The sequence below is a fragment of the Oncorhynchus masou genome, chromosome 24 (genome assembly GCF_036934945.1).
Source record: "Oncorhynchus masou masou isolate Uvic2021 chromosome 24, UVic_Omas_1.1, whole genome shotgun sequence".
Classification (NCBI taxonomy): Eukaryota; Metazoa; Chordata; class Actinopteri; order Salmoniformes; family Salmonidae; genus Oncorhynchus; species Oncorhynchus masou.
This window is the reverse complement of record NC_088235.1, coordinates 113,955,283-113,973,523: the sequence shown is the minus strand read 5'-3', so window position 1 is coordinate 113,973,523 and position 18,241 is coordinate 113,955,283. Positions and strand designations below refer to the sequence as shown.

Sequence of the window (18,241 nt, the reverse complement as noted above, 5' to 3'; positions counted from 1 at the left end):
CTACAGTAGTGATAACCAGCTAGGACATGGGTCTCAGTGAGGACACCGCCTGGCAGCTGCCCTCTACAGTAGTGATAACCAGCTAGGGCATGGGCCTCAGTGAGGACACCGCCTGGCAGCTGCCCTCTACAGTAGTGATAACCAGCTAGGACATGGGCCTCAGTGAGGACACCGCCTGGCAACTGCCCTCTACAGTAGTGATAACCAGCTAGGGCATGGGCCTCAGTGAGGACACCGCCTGGCAGCTGCCCTCTACAGTAGTGATAACCAGCTGGGACATGGGCCTCAGTGAGGACACCGCCTGGCAGCTGCCCTCTACAGTAGTGATAACCAGCTAGGACATAGGCCTCAGTGAGGACACCGCCTGGCAGCTGCCCTCTACAGTAGTGATAACCAGCTAGAACATTGCCCTCAGTGAGGACACCGCCTGGCAACTGCCCTCTACAGTAGTGATAACCAGCTAGGACATTGCCCTCAGTGAGGACACCGCCTGGCAACTGCCCTCTGTGGATGGTTGCGATCTACAGTTGCCTAATATAGAAAGCGTACATTTACACACACTAACAAACACACGTTTGACAATGAACGACGGTCTAAACTCAAGTATACAAATGCAGTTTCACTCACAGCATTTTGTGAAAAACCTAAAATAACAAGACATTTTCAAAGAGTGCATTAAGTCACATGATCAAAGATCATTTACATATTCGAACTCGTGTACATCAGTAGAGAGCACAATAGTACCTAAAAAACAAAAAACAAAAAGAACAACATGTGTTAGATATACAGCATCCAAATTGGCACCCTATTCCCTATATAGTGCACTACTTTTGACCAGAGCACTAGGGGTCACTACATAGGGAATAGTGTGCTCTCTGTCGAGCCATTGGATTACTTGTTCCATGCTGTTCGTTCCTTCCATCCCAATGACACCCTATGCCATAGGGCTATGATCTAAAAGTAGTGCACGACATAGGGAATAGGGTGCCATAGGGCTATGGTCTAAAAGTAGTGCACTACATAGGGAATAGGGTGCCATAGGGCTATGATCTAAAAGTAGTGCACGACATAGGGAATAGGGTGTCATAGGGCTATGGTCTAAAAGTAGTGCACTACATAGGGAATAGGGTGCCATTGGGCTATGGTCTAAAAGTAGTGCACTACATAGGGAATAGGGTGCCATAGGGCTATGGTCTTAAAGTAGTGCACTATATAGGGAATAGGGTGCCATTGGGGATACACAAGGGGAGAACTTGGTCATCTGCAACTTTTCAAAGCATTTCTTTTAATATACAAAAATATAAAAAATAAAAATAAAATTACCTACCATTCTACTTTTTCAACAAATAAAAAGTATAGTTCACATGTTTGAGAGGGCTGATTTTTTTTTTGTTTGTTGATCATTTTGTAACTTTTTAAGACTTTTTGGCAATTCCTTTAATAAAGTACACTATTTTACAACTGAAATGTATGTAACGCTAGTTTCCAACTGATGACCAGTATTAAGATAAATTCCAATCTGAAAGCTCTACTGGAGGTGAACCAACACAACAAGCATGTGGTGGAGATGAAGATGCACCAATCAGGTGTTGGGATTAACAGGAGCACCCGCCTTCAGTGGTTGGAGGCTCCTGTGGTTTGTCCAGCTTGATGTCAATCACTGGGGAAAAGATGGTTAAGGAAGCTTTGGAAACACATTTGCAAACAAGTTAACCAGTAGGACAGACTATAGAGACACAGTTGACCCTTAAACCGAATAGCCAAAATCGGAAACTGACCCTAACCTTAACCTAACTTTATGGAATTAAATATTTGTTTATCTGAATCCCCATGAGCTTTTGCAGAGGTCCACAAAAAAACACAAAACACACAAATGTAATGTACAATGATATACAAACAATAATAGTAAAAAACAACAAGAATAAAACGTGTGTCTGTGTGTTAGTGTGTGTCTGTGTGTTAGTGTGTTACTGTGTGTGTTACTGTGTGTGTTACTGTGTTAGTGTGTCTGTTACAGTGTGTGTGTATTACAGTGTGTTACAGTGTGTCTGTGTGTTAGTGTGTCTGTGTTACTGTGTGTGTTACAGTGTGTGTGTGTGTTAGTGTGTCCATGTTACAGTGTGTATGTGTTAGTGTTTGTGTGTCCCCTATCATAGTCCAAGTCTTCTGCTTGATCAGTAACTATTCTCAATCCTACAGCTGGACACCAATCTAACATGATTCAGTGTTTAAGTCCCAAATGGAACCATATTTTCTTCAGTACACTACTTTCCACCAAAAGTAGTGCACTATATAGGGAATAGGGTGTTAGGGCTCTGGTTTAAAGTAGTGCACTATATAGGGAATAGGGTATTAGAGCTCTGGTCTAAAGTAGTGCACTATATAAGGAATAGGGTGCCATAGGTCTCTGGTTTAAAGTAGTGCACTATATAGGGTATTAGGGCTCTGGTCTAAAGTAGTGCACTATATAGGGTATTAGGGCTCTGGTCTAAAGTAATGCACTATATAGGGAATAGGGTATTAGGGGCTCTGGTCTAAAGTAGTGCACTATATAGGGAGCATGTAGCTTTACTGCCCTCTATTGACATAACATGGTACTGTTCTAACGTGTCTCTGCAGTATGACCTCTATGGCACTAGGTGGTGCTGTTGTTCAAACATCTACCACTACGGCCGTACCATTTCAAGGCAGGGTGAACAGGGCCATCCATGTATGAACCCTACAACATACTGTCCTCCTGTGGAACACAGAGCTCCTACTACTTTTAATAAGGTTTAGGACTCAATCTGGATCGTTGAAGCCTTACAGGAAACAGAAATGTGAAGGTCATTTCCTGACGACATTTTTTTATTTTTTTATTTTACCTTTATTTAACCAGGCAAGTCAGTTCAGAACAAATTCTTATTTTCAATGACGGCCTAGGACCTGTGGGTTAACTGCCTGTTCAAGGGCAGAACAACAGATTTGTACCTTGTCAGCTCGGGGGTTTGAACTTGCAACCTTTCAGTTACTAGTCCAACGCTCTAACCACTAGGCTACCTTGTTACTGTGAATGCAACCTTTGCTGAACTCGGGAACGTTGCCCTTTTTAAAACATGTCAAATCACACTGTAACTCTTGATAGAGCCCTTTTTAAAACATGTCAAATCACACTGTAACTCTTGATAGAGCCCTTTTTAAAACATGTCAAATCCCACTGTAACTCTTGATAGAGCCCTTTTTAAAACATGTCAAATCACTCTGTAACTCTTGATAGAGCCCTTTTAAAAAAACATTTTTTTTTTTAAGTGAGCTAAAATCAATGCGGTAAAGATTTGCCTGCTTCCATCTTGTTTACAGTGACAGCCATTAGTGGAACGGAGTAAATCACACCGCTTAAAGAGATTTTTACAGATCGCATCTCTTTCGCGTAGTATATATTAGCTACATTCAATACACACAGTAAGCAAAACAACAGCATTCGTCAAGAAAAGACTAAAGAAGATGGAGAAGAAACTGGACTTCTAAAGCCCATTGGTTGTATTTCAATCTCTCCATTAAATGAGCTCACAGCCCCCCCCCCCCATGTCTGATATATGACATCATTCTTCCGTCTCTCCGACCTGTGTCCCCAATGGCCTCCTATTCTCTATAGTGGATAGCGCGGCTACCTTGTGATAAGGGGTCCGGTAAAGACAATAGGGTTCCATTTGGGATCGAGTCTCGTCCCCACGGCAGGTTATGTACACACCCAAATGACACGCTCCTTGGAGGCCACGGCAGGTTATGTACACACCCAAATGACACGCTCCTTGGAGGCCATGGCAGGGAGGTTTCCATGGCACCAGTGGTGTTCAGCTTTTGTGCCTGTGTGTTCACGTGTTGTGTGTGTGCATGTGCGTGTCGTTTGTGTATGTGTTCATGTGTTATGTGTGCATGTGCGTGTCGTTTGTGTATGTGTTCACGTGTTGTGTGTGCATGTGCGTGTCGTTTGTGTATGTGTTCACGTGTTGTGTGTGCATGTGCGTGTCGTTTGTGTATGTGTTCACGTGTTGTGTGTCTGGTGTGTCATTGAGTCCTGTTAAATGTCATCTGAAGGACGTCCTGCTAACATCACATATGCCTGGACATTGCCAGAGGATCGGCCAATCAGAATCCCCCATCCAAATGACACATAGTACCATTGCAAAGGAGCCCTGTGGCCCCTGGTGACTGCACCAGCAGTCTGGTTTAGGGAAGACTGAGTCCTGCAGGGAGTCTGTTCCAGAGAAGGCCTATCACCTTCAGATGAGGAGGGATGACTAGCCACACAGGAAGTCATGTTAACCATTCTGTTGTGGGCATTCAGATGAGGAGGTATAGAACCAGGAAGTCATGTTAACCATTCTGTTGTGGGCATTCAGATGAGGAGGTAGAGAACCAGGAAGTCATGTTAACCATTCTGTTGTGGGCATTCAGATGAGGAGGTATAGAACCAGGAAGTCATGTTAACCATTCTGTTGTGGGCATTCTATTGAGGAGGTAGAGAACCAGGAAGTCATGTTAGCCATTCTGTTGTGGGCATTCAGATGAGGAGGTATAGAACCAGGAAGTCATGTTAACCATTCTGTTGTGGGCATTCAGATGAGGAGGTATAGAACCAGGAAGTCATGTTAACCATTCTGTTGTGGGCATTCAGATGAGGAGGTATAGAACCAGGAAGTCATGTTAACCATTCTGTTGTGGGCATTCAGATGAGGAGGTATAGAACCAGGAAGTCATGTTAACCATTCTGTTGTGGGCATTCAGATGAGGAGGTATAGAACCAGGAAGTCATGTTAACCATTCTGTTGTGGGCATTCTATTGAGGAGGTAGAGATCCAGGAAGTCATGTTAACCATTCTGTTGTGGGCATTATATTGAGGAGGTAGAGAACCAGGAAGTCATGTTAACCATTCTGTTGTGGGCATTCTATTGAGGAGGTAGAGAACCAGGAAGTCATGTTAACCATTCTGTTGTGGGCATTCTATTGAGGAGGTAGAGAACCAGGAAGTCATGTTAACCATTCTGTTGTGGGCATTCTATTGAGGAGGTAGAGAACCAGGAAGTCATGTTAACCATTCTGTTGTGGGCATTCTATTGAGGAGGTAGAGAACCAGGAAGTCATGTTAACCATTCTGTTGTGGGCATTCTATTGAGGAGGTAGAGAACCAGGAAGTCATGTTAACCATTCTGTTGTGGGCATTCTATTGAGGAGGTAGAGAACCAGGAAGTCATGTTAACCATTCTGTTGTGGGCATTCAGATGAGGAGGTAGAGAACCAGGAAGTCATGTTAACCATTCTGTTGTGGGCATTCAGATGAGGAGGTAGAGGACCAGGAAGTCATGTTAGCCATTCTGTTGTGGGTAATTAGCCACCTAGCTAACGTTAGCAACAAAGAATTGAAATATTTTTGTCCACGCTAGCGCTACAAACGGATAAATCCGCTATTACATGAGGACTATTAAAGGCCGAAAATATATATTTTTTAAATTCAAATTATTCCGATTTTTTTCGGGGGTGCTGCAGCACCCTCAGCACCCCTACTTCCTCTAGTGAGAAAGTATGACTCTATGGAGGGGATAACTTGGTCCCCAGGCTCTATTGATACCCCCTCCATAATCAGGACCATCCAGCCGGTGTCAAGACCAGATCTGACTGCCTATCAAATCTGAATGACTGTGACGACAATCTGTGTTTTGAAAGTTGATTTGCTGCTTTTTGTTCCCATAACTCCGCCCCATAGTTACTGTTGCTAGGAGATTGAGGGATCGGATCGGACAAGGTGCTACAAGCTAGCTAGCAGTTAATATGATGTTAGCACACTTAACCATGTTAGATAGCTAGCTAGCTAGCTGGCTATGGTGAGTAGCAACAGTGTCACAGACAGAAGGGGTAACCCAGACATGTCACAGGGGTTATAAAGCTGAAGCATCCGTTTAGAACCTTTTCTCACCACCAAATATGGCAGTGAGAGGAAGTCCAGTCTCGGGGAGTGGGAGAGGATGGAGCTAGCAAGCTGAAACTAGGCTGACAATCTTCTCATTATCCCATTGGTATTACTGCTGATACACTGTAGTTATCCCATTGGTATTACTGCTGATACACTGTAGTTATCCCATTGGTATTACTGCTGATACACTGTAGTTATCCCATTGGTATTACTGCTGATACACTGTAGTTATCCCATTGGTATTACTGCTGATACACTGTAGTTATCCCATTGGTATTACTGCTGATACACTGTAGTTATCCCATTGGTATTACCCATGATACACTGTAGTTATCCCATTGGTATTACTGCTGATACACTGTAACACTGTAGTTATCCCATTGGTATTACCCATGATACACTGTAGTTATCCCATTGGTATTACTGCTGATGCACTGTAGTTATCCCATTGGTATTACTGCTGATGCACTGTAGTTATCCCATTGGTATTACTGCTGATGCACTGTAGTTATCCCATTGGTATTACTGCTGATGCACTGTAACACTGTAGTTATCCCATTGGTATTACCCATGATACACTGTAGTTATCCCATTGGTATTACCCATGATACACTGTAACACTGTAGTTATCCCATTGGTATTACTGCTGAGGCACTGTAGTTATCCCATTGGTATTACTGCTGATGCACTGTAGTTATCCCATTGGTATTACCCATGATACACTGTAACACTGTAGTTATCCCATTGGTATTACTGCTGAGGCACTGTAGTTATCCCATTGGTATTACTGCTGAGGCACTGTAACACTGTAGTTATCCCATTGGTATTACTGCTGATGCACTGTAGTTATCCCATTGGTATTACTGCTGATGCACTGTAACACTGTAGTTATCCCATTGGTATTACTGCTGATGCACTGTAGTTATCCCATTGGTATTACCCATGATACACTGTAACACTGTAGTTATCCCATTGGTATTACTGCTGAGGCACTGTAGTTATCCCATTGGTATTACTGCTGATGCACTGTAGTTATCCCATTGGTATTACCCATGATACACTGTAACACTGTAGTTATCCCATTGGTATTACTGCTGAGGCACTGTAGTTATCCCATTGGTATTACTGCTGAGGCACTGTAACACTGTAGTTATCCCATTGGTATTACTGCTGATGCACTGTAGTTATCCCATTGGTATTACTGCTGATGCACTGTAACACTGTAGTTATCCCATTGGTATTACTGCTGATGCACTGTAACACTGTAGTTATCCCATTGGTATTACCCATGATACACTGTAGTTATCCCATTGGTATTACTGCTGATGCACTGTAACACTGTAGTTATCCCATTGGTATTACCCATGATACACTGTAGTTATCCCATTGGTATTACTGCTGATACACTGTAACACTGTAGTTATCCCATTGGTATTACTGCTGATGCACTGTAACACTGTAGTTATCCCATTGGTATTACTGCTGATGCACTGTAACACTGTAGTTATCCCATTGGTATTACTGCTGATGCACTGTAGTTATCCCATTGGTATTACTGCTGATGCACTGTAGTTATCCCATTGGTATTACTGCTGAGGCACTGTAGTTATCCCATTGGTATTACTGCTGATACACTGTAGTTATCCCATTGGTATTACTGCTGATGCACTGTAGTTATCCCATTGGTATTACTGCTGATACACTGTAACACTGTAGTTATCCCATTGGTATTACTGCTGATACACTGTAACACTGTAGTTATCCCATTGGTATTACTGCTGATACACTGTAGTTATCCCATTGGTATTACCCATGATACACTGTAGTTATCCCATTGGTATTACTGCTGATGCACTGTAGTTATCCCATTGGTATTACCTATGATACACTGTAGTTATCCCATTGGTATTACCCATGATGCACTGTAACACTGTAGTTATCCCATTGGTATTACCCATGATACACTGTAGTTATCCCATTGGTATTACCCATGATACACTGTAGTTATCCCATTGGTATTACCCATGATACACTGTAGTTATCCCATTGGTATTACCCATGATACACTGTAGTTATCCCATTGGTATTACTGCTGATGCACTGTAACACTGTAGTTATCCCATTGGTATTACCCATGATACACTGTAGTTATCCCATTGGTATTACTGCTGATGCACTGTAGTTATCCCATTGGTATTACCCATGATACACTGTAGTTATCCCATTGGTATTACTGCTGATGCACTGTAACACTGTAGTTATCCCATTGGTATTACCCATGATACACTGTAGTTATCCCATTGGTATTACCCATGATACACTGTAGTTATCCCATTGGTATTACCCATGATACACTGTAGTTATCCCATTGGTATTACTGCTGATGCACTGTAACACTGTAGTTATCCCATTGGTATTACCCATGATACACTGTAGTTATCCCATTGGTATTACCCATGATACACTGTAGTTATCCCATTGGTATTACCCATGATACACTGTAGTTATCCCATTGGTATTACTGCTGATGCACTGTAACACTGTAGTTATCCCATTGGTATTACCCATGATACACTGTAGTTATCCCATTGGTATTACCCATGATACACTGTAGTTATCCCATTGGTATTACTGCTGATGCACTGTAACACTGTAGTTATCCCATTGGTATTACCCACGATACACTGTAGTTATCCCATTGGTATTACTGCTGATACACTGTAGTTATCCCATTGGTATTACTGCTGATGCACTGTAGTTATCCCATTGGTATTACCCATGATGCACTGTAGTTATCCCATTGGTATTACCCATGATACACTGTAGTTATCCCATTGGTATTACCCATGATACACTGTAGTTATCCCATTGGTATTACCCATGATACACTGTAGTTATCCCATTGGTATTACCACTGATACATTGTAGTTATCCCATTGGTATTACCCATGATACACTGTAGTTATCCCATTAGTATTACCCATGATACACTGTAGTTATCCCATTGGTATTACTGCTGATACACTGTAGTTATCCCATTGGTATTACTGCTGATGCACTGTAGTTATCCCATTGGTATTACCCATGATGCACTGTAGTTATCCCATTGGTATTACCCATGATACACTGTAGTTATCCCATTGGTATTACCCATGATACACTGTAGTTATCCCATTGGTATTACCACTGATACATTGTAGTTATCCCATTGGTATTACCCATGATACACTGTAGTTATCCCATTGGTAGTACTGCTTGGATAGACATGAGGGGGAGGGGTTGAAAGCATACAGGTCGATACTGTACTGTATCTCACTCTATGGTACCAAGTCATTACACGTCATTACTTGTCACTGGATTGTGCATCACACACTGTGAACAGATCGTGTGGGCCACCTTTTCTCCTCATAGGCAGTACTCAAATCAGTTGGACTTACAAGTCATGTTGCCGAGTTGCGTCCCGATTCATTTCCTACTCCCAAAAGTGTGCACTTATATACTTCGCAAGTGCACACTTAGGGAGAAGGGTATAGAATTGGGATATAACCCGAGTGTGCTCTCTCTCTCTCTCTCATCACCTATATGCCCAGTCCTGTACTGAAGGATACAATGACACCATAAGGGTTGTTTTAAGGAATGAATTCAAATGTCTATTTATATTGTAGTCCCATCCTCTCCCACTGGTTATATTGTAGTCCCATCCTCTCCCACTGGTTATATTGTAGTCCCATCCTCTCCCACTGTTTATATTGTAGTCCCATCCTCTCCTACTGTTTATATTGTAGTCCCATCCTCTCCCACTGTTTATATTGTAGTCCCATCCTCTCCCACTGTTTATATTGTAGTCCCATCCTCTCCCACTGTTTATATTGTAGTCCCATCCTCTCCCACTGTTTATATTGTAGTCCCATCCTCTCCCACTGTTTATATTGTAGTCACATCCTCTCCCACTTGTTATATTGTAGTCCCATCCTCTCCCACTGTTTATATTGTAGTCCCATCCTCTCCCACTGGTTATATTGTAGTCCCATCCTCTCCCACTGTTCATATTGTAGTCCCATCCTCTCCCACTGTTTATATTGTAGTCCCATCCTCTCCCACTGTTTATATTGTAGTCCCATCCTCTCCCACTGTTTATATTGTAGTCCCATCCTCTCCCACTGGTTGTATTGTAGTCCCATCCTCTCCCACTGTTTATATTGTAGTCCCATCCTCTCCCACTGGTTATATTGTAGTCCCATCCTCTCCCACTGTTTATATTGTAGTCCCATCCTCTCCCACTGTTTATATTGTAGTCCCATCCTCTCCCACTGTTTATATTGTAGTCCCATCCTCTCCCACTGTTTATATTGTAGTCCCATCCTCTCCCACTGTTTATATTGTAGTCCCATCCTCTCCCACTGTTTATATTGTAGTCCCATCCTCTCCCACTGAGTTCTTGTAGTCACATCCTCTCCCACTGTTTATATTGTAGTCCCATCCTCTCCCACTGGTTATATTGTAGTCCCATCCTCTCCCACTGTTTATATTGTAGTCACATCCTCTCCCACTGAGTTCTTGTAGTCACATCCTCTCCCACTGTTTATATTGTAGTCCCATCCTCTCCCACTGTTTATATTGTAGTCCCATCCTCTCCCACTGTTTATATTGTAGTCCCATCCTCTCCCACTGGTTATATTGTAGTCCCATCCTCTCCCACTGGTTATATTGTAGTCCCATCCTCTCCCACTGGTTATATTGTAGTCCCATCCTCTCCCACTGTTCATATTGTAGTCCCATCCTCTCCCACTGTTTATATTGTAGTCCCATCCTCTCCCACTGAGTTCTTGTATGGGACATTTTGTTTGTTATTGTTTTACATATCAGTAAAATATGGTCAACAGTGGGGACAGTTCCAGAGACTCTGAAAGGAGGCTGATCAACGATATGGACTCATTTTGCCTGTTGTGATATTTGACGGTTTTAAAAAAGAGATTTTTTTTTTGGGGGGGGGGGAATAAAATACTTTTCTATAATAGAAGTTAATTTGCTCCAGACCTGACCGTTTGTCTTTCAACTATTTGGAAACTACGAACTGTCTTCTAGATGCTGCTGACCACCATCAGACAGGTGAGGACGTATCAAAGTACCCTAACCCCACCCCCACCCCCACCCTCTCTCTCTGCCAACGGTCTGTAATTGGCAACTACCCATCATGGACATAAGAGTAATGGATGGGTACAACCATGGTTGGAGTCAATTCCACCATATCCCTTTACACCACCAGTCCATTCCCTTTAAGATGATGTTAATAAATCACCACCAGTCCATTCCCTTTAAGATTATGTTAATAAATCACCACCAGTCCATTCCCTTTAAGATGATGTTAATAAATCACCACCAGTCCATTCCCTTTAAGATGATGTTAATACATCACCACCAGTCCATTCCCTTTAAGATGATGTTAATACATCACCACCAGTCCATTCCCTTTAAGATGATGTTAATAAATCACCACCAGTCCCTTCCCTTTAAGATGATGTTAAGGAATCACCACCAGTCCATTCCCTTTAAGATGATGTTAATAAATCACCACCAGTCCATTCCCTTTAAGATGATGTTTATGAATCACCACCAGTCCATTCCCTTTAAGATGATGTTAAGGAATCACCACCAGTCCATTCCCTTTAAGATGATGTTAATGAATCACCACCAGTCCATTCCCTTTAAGATGATATTAAGGAATCACCACCAGTCCATTTCCTTTAAGATGATGTTAATAAATCACCACCAGTCCATTCCCTTTAAGATGATGTTAATGAATCACCACCAGTCCATTCCCTTTAAGATGATATTAAGGAATCACCACCAGTCCATTCCCTTTAAGATGATGTTAAGGAATCACCACCAGCCCATTCCCTTTTAAGATGATGTTAATAAATCACCACCAGTCCATTCCCTTTAAGATGATGTTAATGAATCACCACCAGCCCATTCCCTTTAAGATGATGTTAATGAATCACCACCAGCCCATTCCCTTTATGATGTTAATGAATCACCACCAGCCCATTCCCTTTAAGATGATGTTAATGAATCACCACCAGTCCATTCCCTTTAAGATGATGTTAATAAATCACCACCAGTCCATTCCCTTTAAGATGATGTTAATAAATCTGTTGGGGGAGAAGAGTGGTGAATTATTTCCCCCTGGACCGCCCCTTTAATACATTAGACTGATGTCTTCTGGAATAGTTGTGACAATAGTGTTGAGTCTAGTTCAGTGTTCCTCATTCTTGGTCCTAAAGGGCAACAGTGGGTTAATTTCTTTTTAATCCCTACTTGTGTAAAAACTATTCAATAAGACCCTACTTGGGTACATTTTAGTGAAATAATAGTGGGAGCGTACAGTGAACAATAAAAAAAAAAAATAGTCCTTAAATTGTACATTGATCTGTTTTAGGTTTCCACACATACTAACCATTGCATAATTTGTGATTCTTTAAAAAACATTTTATTTTATTTCATTTTTTTTTTTTTTACAGGTGGTTGCCGGCTGATGACCTGTCCCCATAGCTGAGAGAAACCGAGTTGGAAAATCACTTTGTCCCCAATACTACAACAAATGTTTCTAACGGTACTGATGAGGAAGTGGAGGGTAGACTTATCCATATTGTTGCTAAACTGTGTTCAATTTGATTTATTCTTTTACATTGCCACTTTGGTTACCAGAAACGAGTCACATACGGTATTCTGCTAATATAATTACAATATATAAATGTTGTTGCTTTTCAGAGAAGTTCTGCCCATAATATGCTGGAAACCATTACCAAGGAAACCGAGTTGAACATGTTTGTGTAAATGGTAACTTTTCTTGAATGCCAGAGATTCTGAGGACAGTATGCTACCTGTAAGGACAATACATCTCTCACAGGTCACTAATGAAATCCTTTGTGCAGACGAATTTGCGATGGCATGGGAATAACTAATCAATGAACTAATTAAAAACACTGGTATTCGGCTATTATGCCTCTCAATTTCCAGTCAACATTGGGTGGGGTGTTTTACAGCTGCAGGGACTGGGAGATTAGTCAGGATTGAGGGAAAGATGAACGGAGCAAAAATACAGAGAGATCCTTGATGAAAACCTGCTCCAGAGTGCTCAGGACCTCAGACTGGGGGGATTGTGTGTTGATTGATGTGTGTGTGTGTTGGGGGGAGGGACGACGACAATTGAATACATTTTAGAATAAGGTTATGTAACAAAATGTGGAAAAAGTCGAGGGGTCTGAATACTTTCCGAATGCTACTGTTTAGCCACTGTATTAGCTACTAGCTTGCAGCACCTTGTTCAATCTAGTCTTCCCTTTCCCCACGAACTGCTCACACACTTGACCAGTAACAGCAACATTAACTATGGGCAGAGCTATGGGAGAGAAGCAGAACATCAGTTTGTGACGCAGATCGGTGCGAAGGTCAGATTCAGTAAGCAGTCAGATCTGCCACCGGCTGGATGGTCCTGATGACGTAGGGGTAGAGGGGGTTTAAAGTCCTGATGACGTAGGGGTAGAGGGGGTTTAAAGTCCTGATGATGGAGGGGTAGGGGGGTATAAAGTCCTGATGATGGAGGGGTAGAGGGGGTTTAAAGTCCTGATGACAGAGGGGTAGAGGGGTTTAAAGTCCTGATGACAGAGGGGTAGAGGGGGTTTAAAGTCCTGATGACGTAGGGGTAGAGGGGGTTTAAAGTCCTGATGACGGAGGGGTAGAGGGGGTTTAAAGTCCTGATGACGGAGGGGTAGAGGGGGTTTAAAGTCCTGATGATGGAGGGGTAGAGGGGGTTTAAAGTCCTGATGATGGAGGGGTAGAGGGGTTTAAAGTCCTGATGATGGAGGGGTAGAGGGGGTTTAAAGTCCTGATGATGGAGGGGTAGAGGGGGTTTAAAGTCCTGATGATGGAGGGGTAGAGGGGGTTTAAAGTCCTGATGATGGAGGGGTAGAGGGGGTTTAAAGTCCTGATGATGGAGGGGTAGAGGGGTTTAAAGTCCTGATGATGGAGGGGTAGAGGGGTTTAAAGTCCTGATGATGGAGGGGTAGAGGGGTTTAAAGTCCTGATGACGGAGGGGTAGAGGGGGTTTAAAGTCCTGATGACGGAGGGGTAGAGGGGTTTAAAGTCCTGATGACAGAGGGGTAGAGGGGGTTTAAAGTCCTGATGACAGAGGGGTAGAGGGGGTTTAAAGTCCTGATGACGGAGGGGTAGAGGGGGTTTAAAGTCCTGATGACAGAGGGGTAGAGGGGGTTTAAAGTCCTGATGACAGAGGGGTAGAGGAGGTTTAAAGTCCTGATGACGGAGGGGTAGAGGGGGTTTAAAGTCCTGATGACGGAGGGGTAGAGGGGGTTTAAAGTCCTGATGATGGAGGGGTAGAGGGGGTTTAAAGTCCTGATGACGTAGGGGTAGAGGGGGTTTAAAGTCCTGATGATGGAGGGGTAGAGGGGGTTTAAAGTCCTGATGACGGAGGGGTAGAGGGGGTTTAAAGTCCTGATGACAGAGGGGTAGAGGGGGTTTAAAGTCCTGATGACGGAGGGGTAGAGGGGGTTTAAAGTCCTGATGACGGAGGGGTAGAGGGGGTTTAAAGTCCTGATGACGTAGGGGTAGAGGGGGTTTAAAGTCCTGATGACGGAGGGGTAGAGGGGGTTTAAAGTCCTGATGACGGAGGGGTAGAGGGGGTTTAAAGTCCTGATGACAGAGGGGTAGAGGGGGTTTAAAGCCCTGATGATGGAGGGGTAGAGGGGGTTTAAAGTCCTGATGATGGAGGGGTAGAGGGGGTTTAAAGTCCTGATGATGGAGGGGTAGAGGGGGTTTAAAGTCCTGATGACGGAGGGGTAGAGGGGGTTTAAAGTCCTGATGACAGAGGGGTAGAGGAGGTTTAAAGTCCTGATGACGGAGGGGTAGAGGGGGTTTAAAGTCCTGATGACGGAGGGGTAGAGGGGTTTAAAGTCCTGATGATGGAGGGGTAGAGGGGGTTTAAAGTCCTGATGACGTAGGGGTAGAGGGGTTTAAAGTCCTGATGATGGAGGGGTAGAGGGGTTTAAAGTCCTGATGACGGAGGGGTAGAGGGGTTTAAAGTCCTGATGACAGAGGGGTAGAGGGGTTTAAAGTCCTGATGACGGAGGGGTAGAGGGGGTTTAAAGTCCTGATGACGGAGGGGTAGAGGGGGTTTAAAGTCCTGATGACGTAGGGGTAGAGGGGTTTAAAGTCCTGATGACGGAGGGGTAGAGGGGGTTTAAAGTCCTGATGACGGAGGGGTAGAGGGGGTTTAAAGTCCTGATGACAGAGGGGTAGAGGGGGTTTAAAGCCCTGATGATGGAGGGGTAGAGGGGGTTTAAAGTCCTGATGATGGAGGGGTAGAGGGGGTTTAAAGTCCTGATGATGGAGGGGTAGAGGGGGTTTAAAGTCCTGATGACGGAGGGGTAGAGGGGTTTTAAAGTCCTGATGATGGAGGGGTAGAGGGGGTTTAAAGTCCTGATGATGGAGGGGTAGAGGGGGTTTAAAGTCCTGATGATGGAGGGGTAGAGGGGTTTAAAGTCCTGATGATGGAGGGGTAGAGGGGGTTTAAAGTCCTGATGATGGAGGGGTAGAGGGGTTTAAAGTCCTGATGATGGAGGGGTAGAGGGGGTTTAAAGTCCTGATGATGGAGGGGTAGAGGGGTTTTAAAGTCCTGATGATGGAGGGGTAGAGGGGTTTAAAGTCCTGATGATGGAGGGGTAGAGGGGGTTTAAAGTCCTGATGATGGAGGGGTAGAGGGGGTTTAAAGTCCTGATGACGGAGGGGTAGAGGGGGTTTAAAGTCCTGATGATGGAGGGGTAGAGGGGGTTTAAAGTCCTGATGATGGAGGGGTAGAGGGGTTTAAAGTCCTGATGATGGAGGGGTAGAGGGGGTTTAAAGTCCTGATGACGGAGGGGTAGAGGGGGTATAAAGTCCTGATTATAGAGGGGTAGAGGGGGTTTAAAGTCCTGATGACAGAGGGGTAGAGGGGGTTTAAAGTCCTGATTATAGAGGGGGTATAAAGTCATGATTATAGAGGGGGTATAAAGTCCTGATGATGGAGGGGTAGAGGGGGTTTAAAGTCCTGATTATAGAGGGGGTATAAAGTCCTGATTATAGAGGGGGTATAAAGTCCTGATTATAGAGGGGGTATAAAGTCCTGATTATAGAGGGGGTATAAAGTCCTGATTATAGAGGGGGTATAAAGTCCTGATTATAGAGGGGGTATAAAGTCATGATTATAGAGGGGGTATAAAGTCATGATTATAGAGGGGGTATAAAGTCCTGATTATAGAGGGGGTATAAAGTCCTGATTATAGAGGGGGTATAAAGTCCTGATTATAGAGGGGGTATAAAGTCCTGATTATAGAGGGGGTATAAAGTCCTGATTATAGAGGGGGTATAAAGTCCTGATTATAGAGGGGGTATAAAGTCCTGATTATAGAGGGGGTATAAAGTCCTGATTATAGAGGGGGTATAAAGTCCTGATTATAGAGGGGGTATAAAGTCCTGATTATAGAGGGGGTATAAAGTCCTGATTATAGAGGGGGTAGAGACTAGAAAGTCATGCTTTCCATTATGTATTGTGCTATCAGGGCAGGAGGATATTAAAAGGTGACTGAGGGCTTTGAGGTGCTCTGCTTTGGACTCATCAGTGGACTCCAGATTAGCCTCAGCATGTGTTTACTAAGTCCGGCTGCAGTAGATTATACTGGCAATGTCATAGCAGTATTTACACACAGAAAAGGGGGCGAGGTGTTTTGATGTTGACGTTCCACTGACTGTCTGGAGTCACACACACGCTTTATCAGCCAACAGCCCAGTCTGTTATAAAAACACACGGGTTAAATGGAGGACATGGAATATAAGGATGTTTTAAATTCATAGATCACGAATTCAACATGGTCTAACATGGTCCAAGCACACCAAGACAGTCGTGAAGAGGGCACGACAACACCTATTCCTATTTAATTCATAGATCACGAATTCAACATGGTCTAACATTTACATTTACATTTAAGTCATTTAGCAGACGCTCTTATCCAGAGCGACTTACAAATTGGTGAATTCACCTTCTGACATCAGTGGAACAGCCACTTTACAATAGTGCATCTAAATCATTTAAGGGGGGTTGAGAAGGATTGCTTTATCCTATCCTAGGTATTCCTTGAAGAGGTGGGGTTTCAGGTGTCTCCGGAAGGTGGTGATTGGCTCCGCTGTCCTGGCGTCGTGAGGGAGTTTGTTCCACCATTGGGGGGCCAGAGCAGCGAACAGTTTTGACTGGGCTGAGCGGGAACTGTACTTCCTCAGTGGTAGGGAGGCGAGCAGGCCAGAGGTGGATGAACGCAGTGCCCTTGTTTGGGTGTAGGGCCTGATCAGAGCCTGGAGGTACTGCGGTGCCGTTCCCCTCACAGCTCCGTAGGCAAGCACCATGGTCTTGTAGCGGATGCGAGCTTCAACTGGAAGCCAGTGGAGAGAGCGGAGGAGCGGGGTGACGTGAGAGAACTTGGGAAGGTTGAACACCAGACGGGCTGCGGCGTTCTGGATGAGTTGTAGGGGTTTAATGGCACAGGCAGGGAGCCCAGCCAACAGCGAGTTGCAGTAATCCAGACGGGAGATGACAAGTGCCTGGATTAGGACCTGCGCCGCTTCCTGTGTGAGGCAGGGTCGTACTCTGCGTGGTCCAAGCACACCAACATGGTCCAAGCACACCAAGACAGTCGTGACGAGAGCACGACAACACCTATTCCCCCTCAGGAGACTGAAAAGATTCGGCATGGGGTCCTCACATCCTCAAAACGTTCTACAGCTGCACCATCGAGAGCATACTGCCTGGTATGGCAACTGCTCAGCCTCCGACCGCAAGGCGCTATAGTGTGTAGTGCGTACGGCCCAGTACATCACTTGGGCCAAGCTAAATGACATCCAGGACATCTATATGTCTATCATACCAGGTGGTGTCAGAGGAAGGACCTAAAAATTGTCAAAGACTCCAGCCACCCTAGTCATAGACTGTTCTCTCTGCTACCGCACGGCAAGTGTTACCGGAGCACCAAGTCGAGGTCCAAGAGGTTTCTAAACAGCTTCTACCCCCAAGCCATAAGACTCCTGAACAGCTGATCAAATGGCTTCCCAGACTATTCCCCCCCCCTCCCCTTCTCTCTTTTACACTGCTGCTATTCTGTTATTTCCCACTTTAATAACTCTACCTACATGTACAAATTACATCAATTACCTCGACTAACCGGTGCCCCCGCACATTGACTCTGTAC

The 18,241-nt window shown here is 44.1% G+C and overlaps 1 protein-coding gene across 1 annotated transcript in view; it reads right to left on the bottom strand.

The window, feature by feature from the left end:
- Positions 1-419: 419 nt before the first annotated feature.
- Positions 420-18,241, bottom strand: part of rab6ba (RAB6B, member RAS oncogene family a) — a 204,090-nt gene continuing 186,268 nt past the window's right edge. Inside the window, exon 8 of the mRNA XM_064933248.1 lies at positions 420-1,660. Within this exon, the coding sequence (XP_064789320.1) occupies positions 1,596-1,660 (65 nt within the window). The 3' untranslated portion in view covers positions 420-1,595. The remainder of the gene's footprint in view (positions 1,661-18,241) is intronic.